Here is a 21,163-nt window from a genome sequence, read left to right as displayed (position 1 = left end):
ATAATAATTGTAAAGTGGTTAATCTGATTGTAACATTTATTTATTTGTATCATTTAATTGTTTTATTTAAATTGGCCAGAAAGAGAAATATATTAAGACGTACATTATACTGTACAGAAGTAATACATGAGTAATATACAATTTTATACACATGAAACCGTACTTTTATTTTGACAGGTTGCCGTGAAGTTTCTGTGTGCATACAGTATGATATGATGCTAGTTTTCTCGAATGAAACACTGCCGTTGTGTAAATAAGATGAATAGCATAAGACCATTCAGTTTGTTTAATAAAAGAACAAGGTATAGACCTGTTCTATAGGAAAGGTAACCTTAAATGACTTTTGTTGTTATCTGGCGCTATATAGAAAATAAAATAAAATTAAATTAACTTGACCTTCAAGGGGGGTGGCCTGCCCCCTAATATAATGGCAGTGGAAACACTGCCTTTTTCGATTTTCTGCCAGCATAATACTTCATTTCATTAATTTTTCCATTCACCATCAACTATTTTTTGCTAAAAAAAATCAAACTGTTATCCAGAATTGATTAAACTTGTCGAGAAGTCACCAGTACAGGCGTTAACAGGGAATCATTAGCATTCTGCAGCGTCTGTGTTCACAGTGAGAGTTGTTATTACTTAAGCTTATCAACGGGAAGCTGTTAGAGATGTTTTTCTAAGTGCTTTTGGCTTCTTTGTGTCTGAGATGAAAGCCCTCGCTCTCTCTCTGACATCCGTAGAACAGTCTGAAGGCTTTTTTTTGAGCATACACCTGCTTATCTTGCCCTGCACTGTGCTCAGCACAGCCCCACATGTGGTCAGTATTCATGAAACCGGTGGTCTTTGTTCACGCTGCTTTGGATTTGTGGTGTGTGTGTTGGCTTGAAGGGATATTGAGGTTAAAAAGAGAGAATGTGAAAAAGTGGAGAGCAGAAGGCAACAAGAGAGATGAGAAGGAAGCAGAGCACAATGAAAAACTGAATACGAGGTGTAAATAATGAGGTTCTAAGCTAATGCAGGTGAATAAAAATGAAGGAAGCTCCCTGTCTCTATAGGGGGCAGCAGAGTGATCAAGCCCTCTCCTCTCTAACCTTATTCAGTCCACTGTTGCTTACTATTCCTGGTGTGGATAATGTGCAAACTCATAGGGGACAGAATGTGTTTGTGTATTTTACTGATATATATATATATATATATATATCTCAGAAAGGTCTCAGGTGCATCTCAGAAAATTAGAATATAGTGAAAAAGTTTGTTTGTAACTTGTTTCCAAAACTGAAATTTTCATATATTCTAGATCCATTACGTGTAAAGTGAAACATTTCAAAAGTTTTTTTGTTTTAATTTTGATGATTAGAGCTTACAGCTCATGAAAGTCAAAAATCCAATATCTTAAAATATGGGGGATCTTAAAATAATGGGGAAGACTGCTGACTTGGAAATGGTCCAGAAGACAATCATTGACACCCTCCACAAAGAGGTTAAGTCACAGAAGCTCATTACTGAAAGGGGTGGCTGTTTAAAGAGTGCTGTATCAAAGCATATTAAATGCGAAGTTGACTGGAAGGAAGAAATTGTGTAGGAAAAGGTGCACAAGCAGCAGGGATGACCGCAAACTTGAGAATACTGTCAAGCAAAGCCGATGCAAACACTTGGAAGAGCTTCACAAGGAGTGGACTTAAGTTGTAGTTAGCACATCAAGACATCTTCAGGAAAAGGGCTATCAAGCCACTTCTGAAACAGAAACAACGTCAGAAGCGTCTTACCTGGGCTAATAAGAAAATGAACTGGACACTTGCTCAGTGGTCCAAAGACCTCTTTTCACATAAAAGTTAGTTTTTCATTTCATGTTGAAATCATCATCCCAGAGTCTGGAGGAAGACTGGAAAGGCACAAATCCAAGCTGCTTGAAGTCCAGTGTGACGTTTCTGAAGTCAGTGATGATTTGGGGTGTCGTGACATATCCTGGTGTTTCCATTGTGTAAGTCCAAAGTCAATGCAGCCATCTACCAGGAGATTTTGGAGCATTTTATGCTTCCATCTGCTGACAAGCTTTATCGAGATGCTGATTTTCTTTTCCAGCAGGACTTTAGCACCTGCCCACAGTGCCAAAACCACTTCCAAGTGGTTTGCTGACCATGATATTACTGTGCTTGATTGCCTGACCTGAACCCCATTGAGAATCGATGAGATATTTCCAAGAGAAAGATGAGAAACAGTCGATTTAACAATATACAGATGAGCTGAAGGCTCAGTAGTGCCTCAGCAGTGCCACAGGCCGATCACTTCCATGCCACACTTCATTGATGCTGTAAGTTGTGCTAGGAGCAAGGAATTTGCTGTAATTTGTGCTGCCAACCAAGTATTGAGTGCATAAATGAACATACTTTAAAGAACTTGAACTTTTCTGTTTTGAAAATCCATTTTTTTGATTGATCTTAGGAAATATTCTAATATTTTGAGATACTGGATTTTTGACTTTTATGAGTTGTAAGCTATAATCATCAATTTCCAACTTCAAAATCACCCTGCATTGCTGTTTTACCCTGTTTTACAGAAGAAACAAAACACATATATGACCCTGGAACACAAAACCAGTCCTAAGTAGCACGGGCATATTTGTAGCAATAGCCAATAATACATTGTATGGGTCAAAATGATACATTTTTCTTTTATGCCAAAAATCATTAGGATATTAAGATCTTGTTCCATAAAGATATTTTGTAAATTTCCTACCGTAAATATATCAAAACTTAAAACTTAAACTTAAAAACTTGAACTTTTGATTAGTAATATGCATTGCTAAGAACTTTATTTGGAACTTTAAAGGCGATTTTCTTAATATTTCAATTTGTTTTGCACCCTCAGATTCCAGATTTTCAAATAGTTGTATCCTGACCAAACATTGTCCTAAGAAACCTACATCAGTGGAAAGCTTATATATTCAGCTTTCAGATGCTGTATAAATCTCAGTTTAAAAAAATTGACCCCTATGACTTGTTTTGTGGTCCAGGGTCACATATGTATTTTGTACAGCATTAGTGAGAGAAAATTACGTCCGAAATTCATTTTGGCCAAACCATCCCTGTAACAGCAAAACTGTATTAGTGATAGTGAAGCTCACAAGCAGCGAAGAGTGTTTGAGATCAGGCTTCATCTGCCTCTGTGCTCTTTGGAGCCTGGAGCTCTCTCTGCCAAACATATCGCCCCCACCCCAACCCCTTCCCCTCATATAGCTTTCTACTTTTTCACACCCGCCTGCCTCGGCCCTTTTCTCTCCTTTTCCTCTTGTCTCACTCACTGTGGCTGGCGTCCTGTGCCGCTTGTTGTGGTTCGAATGAGCCCCCCTGTTGTTAGAGAAATGGAATTGAAAGTGAACTCTCTCTCTTTCTTTCTTGTTCCCTTTTTTTATTGAACTCGCCTTATATCTTTCAATCAATTTCTGTCTTTCTGTGCTTTCTTGGATGGTTTTTTTCACATGCATGGCTGGTTGGAACATGTGAAGGCTTTTGTTCCATCTGAAGTTATATTCCGCTGAAAGCTACAGCTAAATAACCTTTAATGGCCACTTAAGGGGAACGTCTCACTGACTAAAGATGGTTTCGAATACGTACACTTAAGTGTGACAGAAATAAAATGATTTTAATTACAAAAACCATGTGCGATTCTTTAGAATTGATAGATTTATTCTTTAGCACTGACTTATTTATATCATTATTTACTTCACTTATGATGTTATAATTAATTTCTTTTTGAGGAGAGTACTTCAAGGATAGATCTTCAAGGGTACTTCAAGATCTTTAAGGATAAAATTGCACAGGCACAATTTAAGCACTAAATATGATACAGTCTTTCAACTCTAAAAGAAAATTAACACTGATTGGCGAAGTTGTTAATCCAGTTTACATTTTTTTTGGTTGTAGTCATCTATTTTTTTTTTAAATATCCTTTAAATGTTGTCAATATTTTATCATGCAGGTTCTTAAATTTGAGTGTTTTACTTGAACTAAAACTTATGTTCTGTATTATGTTTAATTTTATGTACATTTTTGATGCTTGTCATGTTTCTAGTGGGTCAATATAAAAAAATCTGTATTAATAATTAAATCCCTATATCTACAGTTTTGCTTTTCGTGTCATGTGGTAGTTTAAGTGTTATGGATTGAAGATCAGCGATCAACCTGCATTGATCTGAAACACTGAGGTGATTTAATTCCTCACATCTGTTAGGGAGGTTCTGGCAGACGGATCCCTGACAGTGTCTCTGCTTGATGTATCCGAGATCAAACGCTTCCGGGCAGGTTCACTGCAGGTTTTCCCACTGTGTGGGAATCCCATCACAGCTTCATGCCAGTGTTACAGTAGAGAGGAAGTTGAGTCTACATGCTGTACTTTCGTTTAACATGTTCCTTGATTTTGTTCCTACATCCTAGCCACGGAGTATCAGACACTTAAAGCCCTGAGGCTTTTTTTTTACCGTCTATACAAAGTGCATCTCTATCTCTATGGCGTCGATAGTGCGTAGACGCCTGTGCTGTTGTCCTCGATCTTTACAAATCTGGAAAATGCAGACTTGGCTAATCCCAGCTCATAAATTTCATAATAAGCTTCTTTGAGTAGATCGTTCTCAAAGTCATGAGTTTTGACACATCTGGAGGCTGGAGATATGAAGTTGGGAAACTTTGTCAAAATTGTTATATTGTGTTATTTATAGGGATTGGTACTCTGGATGGCAGTGCTGAGAGGGAGAAAGATTTCCTGGGAAAATCGCAGAAGCAGGTGCAGTTTAACCCTGGCCAGACCACAGCCACATGGAGAGTGAGGCTTCTCTCTGATGGGAAATATGAGCAGTCCGAGACGTTCCAGATTATCCTGACTGAGCCGGTGATGGCTGTTTTGGAGTCGCCAGCAATAGCTACAGTTGAGATTGTGGATCCAGGTGATGGTAAGTCCAACAGAAATTAACTAAACATTTGAAAATTTGAATAAAAATTCTGTCATTAATTACTCACCCTCATGGTGTTCCAAACCCGTCAGACCTTCATCTTCGGAACACAAATTAAGAACAACTAGCCCCTGATGTCAGAAAGCTTTTGGATTTCATCAAAAATATTTTAATTTGTGTTCCAAAGACAAACAAAGTTTTTGTGGGTTTGGAACAACTTGAGGGTGAGTAATTAATGACAGAATTTATGTGAACAATATCTCTGCACTCTAAAAAATGCAGGGTTAAAAAACCCCAACTTGGGTTATTTGGCAACCCAGTGCTGGGTAAATACAGTATTGGACAGAACACATGCTGGGTTATTTTGACCCAGCTGGATGGGTTAAATGTTTTTACCCAACATGCTGGGTTGTTGTATTCAAGTCAGCTATTGTTTAAAATGACTATATTGCTGGCTTAAAACAAAAAGTCACATACAAAATTACTAAAGGCAACAGCAATAATCAAAAGATGAACATTTATTAAAAAGCAAGAACAATCATTAACAAATTGAATTTATTTGGGTGAATACAGCATGATTTACAATATTACATTTTTAAGTAATTTAAGTGTATTCAGCTGTTCTCTGTAATCCCTTTTGACTGAAATAGTGCTAATTCTCGTGCCAGTATGTCGCCGAAATCTGAGCCAGCGATGAGCTGCTGTTAGCCGGAGGAACTGGAAACCTCAGACCGCCGCCTCGCGTTTCACTCGTAGCTGAAAGATGACTGACTACATAACCTGCCCATAAACAAACAGTACTGAGATATAGAACATATTTTAACATCAATTTAAATTAATTTCAGCATTATAACAGATAAACAGTAACAATGAAATCAGTTTTTTATAACAATTAAATCAGTTTATGTTATGCAAGGCAATTCCGTCATGTGAAATGACTGCTACTAAAGCGTTTAGCTGACTGACATCTCGTCCTTTTATGTTGTATTGTGTAAAATAATATAATTTACAGCACAGTAAAGACTTTATAAATGTAAAAAAAAATATATAGTAATATATATAGTATACATAGTATACATACCCTCATTTCGCTGACGAAGTGCACCAAATCGGTGGCACTGAGAACCACTCAGGTACAGGAGGACTCAAAAAGCCTGTGCTGACTGTAACCCAGCAGCTGGGTTGTTTCAGTGGAGACAGGCTCGACCCAGTGGTTGGGTAGAAATAAATAACCCAGCATTAAAAATGACCCAGCAGCTTAGTTATAGAAAAACTACCTAGCATCTGGGTAAAAAATATTAAAAATAACCCAATAAAATGACACAACAGGCGAACCCAGCATTTTGGTTAAAAAAAATAACCCAGCATTTTTTAAGAGTGCAGAAAAACTACCCAGCACCTGGGTAAAAATATTGAAAACAGCCCAATAAAATGACCCAACAGGCTGAACCCAGAGTTTGGGTTAAAAAAAAAATAACCCAGCATTTTTTAGCGTGCAGAAAAACTACCCAGCACCTGGGTAAAAATATTGAAAACAACCCAATTAAATGACCCAACAGGCTGAACCCAGAGTTTGGGTTAAAAAAATAACCCAGCATTTGTTTAGAGTGCAGAAAAACTACCCAGCACCTGGGTAAAAATACTGAAAACAACCCAATAAAATGACCCAACAGGCTGAACCCAGAGTTTGGGTTAAAAAAATAACCCAGCATTTTTTAGAGTGTAGCTGTCCAGTTAGGTTGTGACCATACGCTTATGCCTTTTGTTTTGTCAGTAAACCAGTACTAATTTTCTTCTTGATCCAGACTTCAAGAACCAAGAAAATTCAATTACTTGTGTAAACCCCTTTAATGTTTACTAAAGATTTAGTTGACATTTTCATACCCACCATAACTATAAAATACAATGCTGCAATTACAGTTAAAGTTTGTAATTTCTCCACCACTAGGCATCTCTTAATGGAATTGGATGATTAAGAAACAAAATGTTTTTCATTTTAATTCATTGTGAACAAAAACTTTTTATGTTTTGGTTATAAATCTCGATGGCCCCCTTTCCAAATAGTAATCAGAGAACATAAACCCATCTTTTATTTAAATCCAACTAAGCGTTGAAATGAACTAACAGCCATAAAAAATGAATTATTTATTTATAAACATACTCTGTTCTAAGACTGATGTTTGATAGAAAACAAACATCAGTCACAGGCTTCCTTCAAACTCATCAGAAACATCGTACCAACCCCAAACATCCAAACAGTGGTGTTCATATATTTTATTTAATGCACGTTGGCTTTTTACACACATACTTATGTAAAGATTATATTAGATCAGAGTCCTTATTCAGACCCATTAAATTCTTCAAAAATATTCACCGCTTCAGCCGCTCAATATACTAAACCCCCATTACATCTAGTGAAGATGCAAGTGAGTCAGAGGCAGGCAGGCTGTTCAAGAGACCAAAAACACAGCAAAGCTGCTAAAAACATCCTAGGCTATTTTATTTTTTTTTAATTTCCAGTGTTGCAGATAAAAACACAGGCCTTATCTCTATACTGCACATGGCTTTTTCTCTCTTTCAGTGGACCTCAATTATCACAGCATTTTATATCTCTTCCTACCTGTGAGCATCCAGTGCACCACCCACCCCCGCATTTTCGGCGGCCCTTCTTTTCATCTCGAATTCCGCACACAGCCCTACGTCTTGTTTTGAAACTGTCTCGTCAATAAATGTAAATTGTCAACCGGCGTTTGAGAAAGGTTTGACACGTCCGCGCCGGCTCCCTATGTAATTAAATCGTTCGCATATGAAACTTAGTTGCTCAGGTTTTGAGGGGTCATTTTAGAGGGGACGCCGCACTTTTATCTCCAAGGACCCAAACAGAGAGGCTGTGGAAAGCTGTAATGAGACAGCCGTGCATAAGCCTGTCATCAAAAACCTTTTCTGAGCAGCTCTCATTACAAAATACAGCTTTGTCAGTCTGTTGATCAGACCGCGTTTGTCTCACACTGTCTGTTTCGGGTTTTCTCGCCGTGAGCCGTGATGGAATTATTTGCCTGTTCATCATCAAGACATCATCTCATATTCTCACAATTACCAGTGTATTTAGATGTGCAGCAGGAATAACCGGAGGCTTGCGTTGTTTTATTCTGTGTGTTTTTGTCTTTATCGTCTCCTCGGGGTCCCTGGATAATTAAAATTTTCATCTATAATCCCAAACGCTGCATCTGAATGTTACTTAAGCTTCGCTATCTTTGCAGAAGTTATTTCTCCTTAGAAAAAAAGAAAGAAAACTCCACTGCTTCCCCAGTGAGCTAATTATCAGTCTTACGGTGGGGTTTGTTTGCTGAGGCTGATGCCCCATGGGAGGCTTAACGTGACGGAGTCAGGCTGCTCTTTCTAATGGCGAGAGGGAGGGGAGACGGGCCGGTCGGCATGCTGCGGTCCTGTTGCTCCACGTGCCGTTTTTTCCCTTTCAGGTTAATTTTCCTTTTAGCGTCTGTGTGTGTGTGGCAGTGTGAGGTCGACCTCTTCGAGCATTAATATTTGAATGTGAAAGGGAGGTGTTTTCTTCCGACAGGAGCCTTCGGAGACCTGTCTGACCCAGTTGCCACAGAGCCGTTCACACATGATGGCTTACACCGACCTGCGGGCTCAGACAAAAGCCTGCATCTGGAGTCACATCTGTGACTGGGACGGCTGTGATGTGACAAGCTTCCTGCTTTACAGCCAGAACCTTTCACTGCTCATTAGTGTAAGGAGCAATAAAGGAAGATGAGAGGCTGGAAAGGCATTTTAAAGATGCTTACTTTAACTTTGCTTTCTGATTTTAATGTCTTGTGTTGGAAGTGGGATTAATGAAGGTTTAAAACGCTGTACTTTTCCCTGATTGAACACTGCAATGCTTCATTTTAAAGATCATGTGAATTGAAAAGGGCAAGAAATCTACACTGCAAAGATGCTTTCTAACTTAAAAAAGAAAGGTCTGGAAAGCAAAGCTGTGCAGGACATTTAGATTTGTTTTCAAGGAATATAGATTGAATTAAGTATATTTTTAAGTATATTAAGAATAAATGAACAAACAGTCAATTTTTCTTGTTTTAAGCATAAACTACACTAAATTTAAACTGGATTATGCTTAAAACAGGAATGGATTAATTGCTGATGGATGGATGGATGGATTTAGATGAAAGGATGAAATGGATGGATGATATATATGGATATAGATGCATGGATGGATGGATGAATATATGGATATGGATGGATGCATAGATGCAGATGTCAGATATAGATGGGTGTATGGATGCATGGGTATGGATTGATAATATAGATGGATGGATATCTATGGATATAGATACATGGATGGACGAATGGATGAATTGATGCATATAATGTGATGTGTTGATGTAGATGGATGATATAGATGAGTGTATGGATGGATGAATGGATTTAGATGAAAGGATGAAATGGATGGATGCATATATTTGTATATACATGCATGGATAGATAGATGAATAGATGGATATGGATGGATGCATGGATGTAGATGTCAGATATAGATGGGTGAATGGATGGATGGATGCATGGGTGTGGATTGATAATGTAGATGGATGGATATCTATGGATATAGATACATGGATGGATGAATGGATGAATTGATGCATATAATTTTGATGCGTGGATGTAGATGGATGATATAGATGAGTGGATGGACGGATGGATTTAGATGAAAGGATAAAAAGGATGGATGGATATATATGGATATAGATGCATGGGTAGATGGATATATGGATGGATGCATGGATGTAGATGTCGGATATAGATGGGTGTATGGATGGATGGATGCATGGGTATGGATTGATGATATAGATGGATGGATATCTATGGATATAGATGCATGGATGGATGAATGGATGAATTGATGCATATGATTTGATGTGTGGATGTAGATGGATGAAATAGATGAGTGTATGTATGGATGGATATAGTTGCATGCATGAATGATATAAATGCATAAATGGATGAATGTAGATGGTCGGATATAGATGGGCAGATTGATATAGATGGATGATATAGATGGATGGATAGACAGGTGAATGGATGATACACTGTAGATGGATGGATATAGATGGCTGGATATGGATATATAGATGGATAGATGATATGGATGGATGGATGATATAGGCTTGATATGGATGGATGGATGGATGATAGATGAATGATGGATATGGATGGATGGATAGATAGATGAATAGATGGATGATATAGGCTGGAAATGGTTGGATAGATGAATGATTGGTATGGATGGATGGATATGGATAGGTGGATGAATTGATGGATCACATAGGCTGGATATAGATAGATAGATGTGGATGGATGGATAGATTAATTATGAATATGGATGCATGATATGGATGGATAGATGAAGGATGGATATAGATGGATTATAGATAGATGGATGATATAGGCTGAATATGGATGGATGGATATAAATAGTTGAATATGGATGGAGGGAAATTAATTTATCATACATCATTTATCAGATTAATTTTATTCTATAGAGAGATCGATGAGTGGATGATATGGATGAATGTATGATATAGATGGATGGATAGATCAATGGATGGCTATAGACAGATGGAGGAATGGAGATGGCTGTATATGGATATATAGATGGATGGATGAATGGATGAATGGTGGATGGATGGGTAGATAGATGAACTGTATAGGCTGGATGTAGATGGATGGATATGAATGGATGATAAAGATGGATGGATAGATAGATCAATGGATGGATATAGACAGATGGAGGAATGGAGATGGCTGTATATGGATATATAGATGGATGGATGAATGGTGGATGGATGGGTAGATAGATGAACTGTATAGGCTGGATATAGATGGATGGATATGAATGGATGATAAAGATGGATGGATATGGATGGTTGGAGATGTATAGATATGGATGAGTATGGATGGATAGATCAATGAATAGATGGAAATAGATGGGTGGATGGATATGTACAGCAGATATTGATCTGGATCTTGTACAGTTTTCTTCTCAAGTAGTTTTATCTTAGGGGCATTTATAATTTTTTTATTGGAAAACAACACAGTAATGCTAACGAAGAAAAATACTTTTAGAGATTTAAGAGTTGTTTTAATTTATTTATTTTATTCATAGGTTTTTGTGTGTGTGTGTCATAATTCCCCAAAATATATTTTTTACATTTATAATCTGTCAGAAAACCTTTAATGCTTCAAGGCTGTGTATTTATTAAACAACAGCTGTAGCTACTGCATTATATATTCATTCAAAGTGAGTATAGAAAAGTACTATATAAATATTATATGCTATGATTGACATGTATTTAATTAAAATAAATCCTGTCCATACCTATATGCTGTAAGTCATCTGCAGAGGACTCTACCAAGAGCTGAATATAAATGCACAGGATTTTACTTTCTCAACAGCCTTGTTTTTGATCCTTACAAAACAAGGTCATTATTTTGGCCCCTCATGCATGAGAGTTTCCTGTGTGAGGGTAAGAGACGGTCTAAATACGTAAGCCTTATACCTGAGAGGCTGCATAGATTCGCCTCATTGTTATTCTTTTCTCACAGCCAGCGTTTGAGTCTTGAGGGCTGTAAGATTCATTCTTTTATCAGGAGAGCAGTCACTCCGTCTGTACAACGCTGAACGACTGAACATTGGACAATGTCCTGGTTTTGCAAAAAATATTCTGTTCTCATGTTCACACTCGCTTGCTAACGTCATGATTGAAGAAATCTGGGGTGGATAATTGGTTACTAAGTACAACAATCATTGTCTTTCTCTCTTTTTCTTTTTGAGAACAAATGTGGAAAATAGGCCCTTAACCTTCAGAAAATCTCAGTCATTAAACTCAGGTGGTCAAGCTACTGCAAATAGTATATGGGACATTTTTTTTTTTAAATTCTCTTTCTATGAGGTTTGAATCTTTTTCAACCCTGCTACCATGCTAGTGTGTCCAAATACAGATTACAGTTTATTTGATGTTGTTTTCTAGCAATATACATTAAATAAACATGGAAAGTAAAGAGACAATTAAAAAAAAAAAAAGGTGAATAAAATAAATATTTTGAATTTGTACTAGAGTTGCAAGTAACAGGGTTGCAGATTTGGAAATCATTTATTCAGTATTGTTTTCTAGCAATATACATTAAATAAACATGAAAAATAAGAAAACAATATTTTTAAAATATATATATTAGAAAAAAAAAAAAAACAGAATTTGTAACAAGTGACAGGGTTGCAGATTTGAAGATATTTGATTTTATGTAGTTTTCTAGCAATATACATTAAATAAACATAGAAAGTAAAGACACAAAATGTTTTAAAATATATTTGAAAAACAATGCCAGAATTTGTAACAGAACTGCAAGTAACAGGGTTGCAGATTTGAAAATATCAGATTTTTTTGGTATTGTCTAGCAATATGCATTAAAGGAGAAGTCCACTTCCAAAACAAAGATTCACATATAATGTACTCACCCCTTGTCATCCAAGATGTTCATGTCTTTCGTAAAGAAATTATGTTTTTTGTGAAAACATTTCAGCATTTTTCTCCATATAATGGACTGATATGGTGCCCCGAGTTTGAATTTCCAAAATGCAGTTTAAATGCGGCTTCAAACAATCCCAAATGCGGTTGTAAATGATCCCAGCCGAGAAAGAAGGGTCTTATGTTTTCCTCAAAAAACATAATTTCTTTACGACTGAAGAAAGAAAACACAAACATCTTGGATGACAAGGGGATGAGTACATTATATGTGAATCTTTGTTTTGAAAGTGGACTTCTCCTTTAAATAAACATGAAAAGTAGGGAGACATAATTTTTTTAAAATATATATATATATAAAAAAGCCAGAATTTGTAACAGAGCTGCAAGTAACAGGGGGATCTTTGATTTTATGCTGTTTTCTAGCATTATACATTAAATAAACTTAAAAATGTATGTTAGAGGAAAAAAGCCAGAATTTGTAGCAGAGCTGCAAGTAACAGGGTTGCAGGTTTGAAAATCATTTATTTGATGTTGTTTTCTAGCAATATGCATCAAATAAACATGAAAATTAAGGAGACAAAATGTTTAAAAATCCATTAAAAAAATAAAAAAACAGAATTTGTAACAGAACTCCAGGTAACAGGGTCGCAGATTTGAATATATTTGATTTTATGTAGTTTTCTAGCAATATACATTAAATAATCATGAAAAGGAGACATCATTTTAATATATAAAGCCAGAATTTCTAACAGAACTGCAAGTAACAGGGTTGCAGATTTTAAAAAATCTTTGATTTTATGCTGTTTTGTAGTAATATACATTAAATAAACTTGAAAGTAAGGAAACATTTTTAAATATATATATTAGAGAAAAAAGCCAGAATTTGTAACAGAGCTGCAGGTTTAAAAATCATTTATGTGATGTTGTTTTCTAGCAATATGCATTAAATCACATTAAATTGAAAAGTAAGGAGACTGAATTTTTAAAAATATATTAAAAAAAAATCCAGAATTTGTAACAAGACTGGATAGTTTTAGACTAAAAATTGGTATCTTATATTTCCTATATAATATTCACTATAAATGTTTGATATTTTTTCTTACAATGGCTTGAGTAACAGGGTTGAACAATCAAAAAAAATTAATGATCAATAATTTGTGTAAAAATATATACATTTGGTATGTTAAAAAAAAAAATTATAATGACAAGTTAAATTTACTGTACAACATTTGTGAATATAATATTTTTTTTAAATCCAGGGACACCAAAGTGTACTATATTCATGTTTTATCATTCAAAGCTGTGACTGAAAATACACCTGTCTAAATGTTGTTTTCCTTTACTCACTTTCTCTCCTTCTTACAGATTACTAAAACAGCTTGTTGGTCTATTTTCCACCTTCACTCTCCCTTGGTACCAAATGACCACTTGCGGATTGATGATTGGAGATATTTGCAAAGGATCATGTATAAATGGATAGAAGGATCTGGGGCAGAACGGGCCACACAAAGAGGGATCTTTTTTTTTCTTATTGGTCCCAGTGCGACTCCATTTCAGAAACATCACCAGCCTTTGACTATCTCTGTCTTTTAGATGGATTTTTCATGTTTGGTTAGAGCAGTTTTCCCCCATTTTTCTTTCGGTGCTATAAAAAAAGTAGTTTATATGTTGACTCAGACCTGACCTGCGGTATTTGAAAATAGCAATGCCTGACTGAACTCCCACTCAGTCAGACGGTTTACTCTGCAACACGACGCAATACACAGGCGGTACGGACAGATATCGATGCAGCTTGGTCCAAAGGCCACTAAAAACCTAATATGAAACACTCAATATGAAAAATCTATTTTCTCATACAAAATGTGCTTTTGCCTTTTGTGCAAGATAAATGTGCATTACACGCCCAGTATAGAGGCGTATGATTTGAAATAATTATATATTGAAGAATCAATCCACCGCCTGTGGTGTTTTAAAGCCCTGTGGTAATAGTCTTTCTGACAGGGAGCCGCTAAATCCCTCTGTGACTGATATAACAGAACAGCAGTTCTAATACTGGGCTATATCTTCTTTTCCCTTTGACAGAGTCCACAGTGTTCTTACCTCAGGCCAGCTTTGCTGTGGAAGAAGATATCGGAGAGCTCCTGATCCCGGTGCAAAGGAGGGGAGATGTCAGTGAGGAGCTGATGGTGGTCTGTCACACTCAGCAAGGTGCAATACACAGTATATACAACCTTATAGACCTTATGCGTCAGAGAAACAAGCAGGCAGTCATCATTAGAAATTTGTCTTTGAACTTCCCATTTACAGTAGCTCTGTAGCATCGCTGTTGAAGAGTAATTAGGTGGTGAAGTGGATTTACTTATTGTAGAGTTAACGAAAGTTATCATATACGTTCAAAGCGGATGTCATAACAAATGTCAGTAGAACGGGGCAATTTTAAAAGAAGGGGTTCATTCATAAATTTGTACGAACTTACCTTCATGCTGTGCAAGTACGCTGTGCAGGTGGGGCCTTATGATTTTTGTGATGCAGAAAACACAGACTTAATCTCGGAATCCACTCATAAAAATAAAATTTCAGCCGAACAAACAGAAACTTTAAAGTCTTCATAGCAACCTGTCAAAATAAAAGTTTGATTTCATTTGAAGAAACTGTGACAGAAATATATAGTACTACTACTAATAAAAAGTTCATGATTTAAGCATTTAATTAACAGAAAAATGTGTTTCTGAAAAAAAAAGAAAGGAAGAAAATGATGTATTTTTTAAATAAAGCCAATTAATTAATTATAGATGCTTTGATGCTATTGATTATTAAATTTAATGAAACCAATAAAATGGAAAACACAGAACTTGGTAAAAAAAAAAATAAAACTGAAATAAAACATTTCATAGGGTCTTAATGTTTATTGCTGTTGAAATTGCTGGTAAATTGTGTAAGTTTCATTATTTCAATTAATTAGACATGATTTTTGATTAATAAAATGTAATTTAACGATTAAAACAGAGCCTAGAAAAAACGTAATTAAAAAAATGTAAATGAAAAAAAAACGGAATTAAAAAAAAAAAAAAAAAACGGAATTTGGGAAAAAATAAAACGGATTTCATAGGACCCTAGGTGTATGAGCTCTCATTTTTTACACCACCCAACTGTAAATTATATATTATAGATATATTTTTTTTACACAAATACTAAAGCTTTTGTTTGTTTGCATCCAATTAACATGAAAAGTAAGGGAATAACATTTTTAAAAGTATATATTATATAAAAGGTAACAGGGTTGCAGATTTGAACATCTTTGATTTTATGCTGTTTTCTAATAATATGCATTAAATAAACATGAAAAGTAAGAAGACAAATTTTTTTAAAATATATTTTTAAAAAATCCAGAATTTGTAACAGAGCTGAAAGTACAGAGTTGCAGAGTTGAAAATCATTAATTTGATGTTGTTTTCTAGTATTTACCTTAAATAAACATGAAAAGTAAGGAGACAATTTTTGATTAAATATATTTGAAAAAAAAAAGCCAGAATTTGTAACCGAGCTGCAAGTAACAGGGTTGTAGATTTAGCCTAAATTAAGCTATAATTCTGCATGGACTGGCTAGTTTTAGACCAAAAATTTATATCTAATATTTCATATATATATTATGTATATGTATCTTATATTTCCTATAAATATTTGATCATTTTTCTTATAATGGCTTGAGTAACAGGGTTGAACATATTGAAATATGTTATGTAATGATAGTACTACTTCTAATAATACATTTATTATTAAAGCATTTAATTAAAGCATCTACCAGAAAATGTAAAAACACAACAGTTTTCTGAAATAAATAAATAAATAAATAAATATTTTTTGTTGTTGTTGTTGTTTTTAATAAAGCCAAATAATTACAGATTTTGATTATTAAATTTAATGAAACAAATACAATAGAAAACACAGAATTTGGTAAAAAATAAAACTGAACTGAAATAAAACTTAACGTAATTTTTATTTTTGTTAAACTTCTAATAAATTGCTGTTAAATTGTGTAGATCTATCTATCTGTCTATCTATCTATCTAAGCTCGTTTTGTGTAAATAAAAATGATTGTGTAAAGAAAAAAAGATTGCCATTTTGGCGTTGTACTGCAGTTTAACCAAATACCATATTTATGTAATTTATTTATGTATGCGTGTATGCATTTATATAATAAAACAACAATATTTTAGATATTATAATAAAATAATTATATAATGTGTATAAAATTTAATTATCAAAATAGCTTTTACAAGAACTTATAGAATGTTTTATTTTAATTGTATTTTTGTTCTTCTAACAACTTGACATAATAAAAAATAATAATTATTACAAGATCTCAGGTCTCAGGTGTTACAAGTACTATAAATAACTGTTGACCTGACCAGTATTCTTAACATTTGTTTAAAATTTGTTCGAAAAATGTTTTTTAAAGCTATAGTTCACCCGAAAAAAAAAAAAAAGAAGTAATTTTTGAAATGGTTTTCAGCTCATTTGTTCTCCTCTTTTCACACAAGTTTAAAATGACTATGTCTCACTAGCTTCTAACAGATAGATAGACAGTCAATCAGAAAGACAGAGGCTTCTGTCGAGCCTTTATTTATGTGTAGAATTCAAAAACACTGTCATTCATACCAAAACAGCATTTAATTTTGTGTGCTTCTACTTTAGTGTTATATGGAAAAAAAGGAAACGGGTTTGAAACAAGGCTGAGTAAAGAATGACAGTCATTTTTAAAAACTGAAATTGTGATTTTTGAGCAAACTACCCCTTTAAAATTTTTTACTTGCAATGTGTTAGTCACCTTCTTTTGAAGCATCTGTAAATGCTTTATGTGGATTTTAATGAATTCCCTGCATGTGTCCTTTCTGTGCTGCTACAGGCTCCGCCACAGGAACCGTGCCCACTTCTGTTCTGTCCTACTCTGACTACATCTCCCGCCCAGAGGAGCAGGCCAGCATTCTGCGCTTTGATAAGGAAGAGACGGAGAAGCACTGTCGTGTGGTGATCATTGACGACTCGCTGTATGAGGGAGAGGAGAGCTTCAACGTGACCCTCAGTATGCCTATGGGGGGCCGTCTGGGGCCGGAATACCCCACTGCGCATATCCGCATACTGCCCGACCAGGATGACGGTAAGGGCTTATTTGCTTTTGTTTGACTGAAAGTAAACATTTAAAGGAGCGTGAACTCTTCACTCCAGGAAATATTGATTGAAATGTTGATGATTTGATGATAATATACACGTGACCTAAACAAAGAAAGAAACGAACTCACTTGTGTGTCATAAACAGGCTGCGTAAGTAGGAGCCGGTGTTATTTTATTATTATTGAGATAATAATCTATAGATAATAGTAGTCTCTATAGTCATATTACATATTTATTTATTTATTATATTATATTATATTATGAAAATAAAATATTTATGTAAAATATTAAATATACAATATTAAATATATTTTTTTAGTGTATTTATTATTTCTTTATATTAGAATTATATTATTTTTATTATTATAATACTATTATATATAATATTATAGTATTATATTATTTAGATATATTTTATTTTAAGTAACACATTTTTTAATGGTTTTATTTTTTTTTAATTATAATAAACCTGGTTGGAGCTGTGGCATAGTGGGTTAGTGCTCATGCTGTAGTGCATATGTGGGAAATTTGAGTTTGAATCTGGCTCACGTCATTTCCTATTCTACTTTTTTTTTTTTTTTTTTTTTTTTTCCAATACATCAATAAAAGTGCAAAAAGTAACCAAAAAACTAAAATATTTTTAATATAATTATAATCATATTGATATAACTGTTTTATAATAATTTTACTTACAATTCAGTCATAAACAGGCTGAATATGTAGGAACCAGTGTCATTTTAGTATTAGGATAATATAGAATTTTTTTATTAATATTTAGATTTTTTATATATTAGTATATATATTTTTATACTATGTCTGTATAGTCGTAATAATTTTTGTTACCTTTTTTTTTTTAGTTTTAGTTATTTTAGTACCAATTTTATTATCAACTATCAATTTTAGTAGAAGTAACAAAATGAGAAATATATATTTTTTTAATGGTTTTATTTATTTATTTATTTATTTTTTGACTATAATAAACCTGGTCGAAGCTAATATTGAAATTTTTATTAACATTTTGAATTTTTATATTTTCTGATTTTAGCTGACTTTATATAGTCGTTATAATTTTTATTACCTTTTATTTCAGTTTTAGTTATTTTAGTACCAACTATCAATTTTAGTAGAAGTATATAGCATTAATATAATAAACCTGGTCAGAGCTGTGGCATAGTGGTGTAGTGCTCATGCTGTAGTGCTTATGTTGGAAATTTGAGTTTGAGTCTGCTCATGCTGTAAAGTGCTTATGTTGGAAAAGTGAGTTTTGAAATTTGGTTTGAGTCTGGCTCCTGTCATTTCCTGTTCCACGTTTCCCCAATAAATCGATAAAGTTCCCCCCCCAAAAAAAAAAACCTTCAGAATATTTTTCTTATAAAAATTAAACTTAAAATTCAGTCATAAACAGGCTGAATATGTAGGAGCCAGTGTTATTTTCAGTGAAATTTTGTATATACATGTAATATTATAGTTTTATTAAGTTTTTACTTCAGTTTTAGTTATTTTAGTACCAAGTATCATTTCTAGTACAATTATCAAAAAAAACAAAATAGTAATATATTATAAATATAACTTTTTTAGGTTTTAATATTTTAGTTTAAATTTTTAGTTTTAGTTTAAATTTTATTTTTACTACAATGTCCTGTTTGTATCTGTGGCATAGTGGTGTAGTGCTCATGCTGTAGTGCTTATGTGGGAAATTTAAGTTTGAGCCTGGCTCGCGTCATTTCCTGTTCCACTTTTTTCCCAATAAGTCAATAAAAGGGCAAAAACTTTAATATTATTCTTTAGAAAAAAACGTATGACTTACATTTCAGTCTATGAACCATACAAATAAAGCTATTCACAGTCGATATCATGCTCAGACAGACATGTATTTGTTAGTTCAACACGCAGTGATATTTAAAGAGCCATTTATCTTTTTCCAAAGCCTCGTACAGCGACAGAATTTCTGTGTGTCTCATGCACATAGAGCAGCCAGTGGATGAACCCAGAATAGACACAATGCACATGTAAATGGGCAACGCTGAAGTTTGCACAGGAGTCTCTTTCTCCTCCAGCGTTACGAGGCCTGAAATCACAGATAAAGTTGAGTTATTCTAAAGCCTTCTTTCCTCAAAGCAAGAGAATTAATTATTTTTTCAGCGGAAAGCGAATGGATTTTTGTTCTTTTATCTCTGTTTTGCTGTTATTATGGCACCCCTCAAAAGTTTGCTGAGGAAAATAGGAGCCGCTGGCTTAGCCCACCTCAGACAGAAAGCGTGAAATTGCACTCAGGAGAGAGCTGGAAGGCATAGAGTTCATCCTTTAGCTGTCAAGCTATACATGCACATATGTGTATATACCGCTGTGTGACTGAATCCCTGCACGGCTCGATGCTGAACGTGGATTAGTGCTAATTCCCATGTGATGTGAAGGTGAAAACTTTCATTAAGGTTAAGTTCAACTGAGCATGCTGCATTCGGTGTATCTGATAAATAGTGCTTATTAAAGCATAAATAGAGTGTGTGTATGCGTGTGTGTGTGTGTAAGTAACAGACTGTGTAATTAGAGGGTGTTGTTGGCGCTTTGTTTTGGCACGTCTTTCCAAGTCTTTATCTTCCTTTTAAAACCTCTCTTTCTCTCGCACACATACACAGTACACCTCAGGCTACTGAAGTTTTTCTGGGGCAATCCTCTTGTCTATGGTACAATATCCTGAGGGTATTAGATCGTATCTCGCTCTATCTGAAGTCGTTATCAGTAAATCTAGGCTAAAACCACCTAAACATCAATCAACATCCTGCAGTAGCAAAACACTCCTTAAAGTCAGTGTTAGAGTTATAAATGAGCATACAGTTTCACCCTATTGTAATTATTTAAGCTTCAACATGAAGAATATGTGGTTCCTTAAGGCTTTAATCATTTACTTAATATTACAAGATAAGTATAACTGTAGTAAATTGTATTTATTTAATCCAAAACATTAACTGTGAAAGATACAATCCTGTGTACAATATAAGCCTGTTTATATTTCGATTTCTCTCAAGATGAGAGCTGAAAACATGCGTATACAAATATTTAAGGCATCATAAGCATATAACAGCAGCTAAAGTTCTTCGGATTAAAAGAAATTTGAGGAAAATATTCAAGGTTGTTTCTCCAGATAGTGGACTTGGGGCTTGACACGATCCCAGTCGAGGAATAAGGGTCTTATCTAGCGAAACAATTGGTCGCTTTCTAAAAAAAAAAAAAATGATTCAACCTCCTTGACCTGTAAGACATTTTGCTGCAGAAAAGATTTTGTGAAAATGATTCAGCGAAGGCATCAGTGCTCTACTGGAGAAAGTTTAATACACTTAAAGTAATTCTGAGAACATAAATTGGTGAATAATGAAAAAAATTGGCTCTAAACCTTCATGTTCAAAATTATTCAACCCCCAAGAATCAAATTTGGTGCGGAATCTTTCATCCTTTAAAACCACCAATAAACTCTGCTTGGAAGTGCTTAACAGCTTCTGTCGCC

At 34.6% G+C, this 21,163-nt stretch overlaps 1 protein-coding gene across 1 annotated transcript in view; it reads left to right on the top strand.

The window, feature by feature from the left end:
• The window catches only part of frem2a (FRAS1 related extracellular matrix 2a), an 84,033-nt gene that overhangs the window by 26,593 nt on the left and 36,277 nt on the right, over positions 1-21,163 (top strand). Inside the window, exons 4-6 of the mRNA XM_051121722.1 lie at positions 4,715-4,945; positions 14,572-14,697; positions 17,396-17,647. Of these exons, the coding sequence (XP_050977679.1) occupies positions 4,715-4,945; positions 14,572-14,697; positions 17,396-17,647 (609 nt within the window). The remainder of the gene's footprint in view (positions 1-4,714; positions 4,946-14,571; positions 14,698-17,395; positions 17,648-21,163) is intronic.

The sequence above is a fragment of the Labeo rohita genome, chromosome 10 (genome assembly GCF_022985175.1).
Source record: "Labeo rohita strain BAU-BD-2019 chromosome 10, IGBB_LRoh.1.0, whole genome shotgun sequence".
Classification (NCBI taxonomy): Eukaryota; Metazoa; Chordata; class Actinopteri; order Cypriniformes; family Cyprinidae; genus Labeo; species Labeo rohita.
The sequence above is the reverse complement of the archived record's forward strand: the minus strand, read 5'-3'. Positions and strand labels throughout refer to the sequence as shown.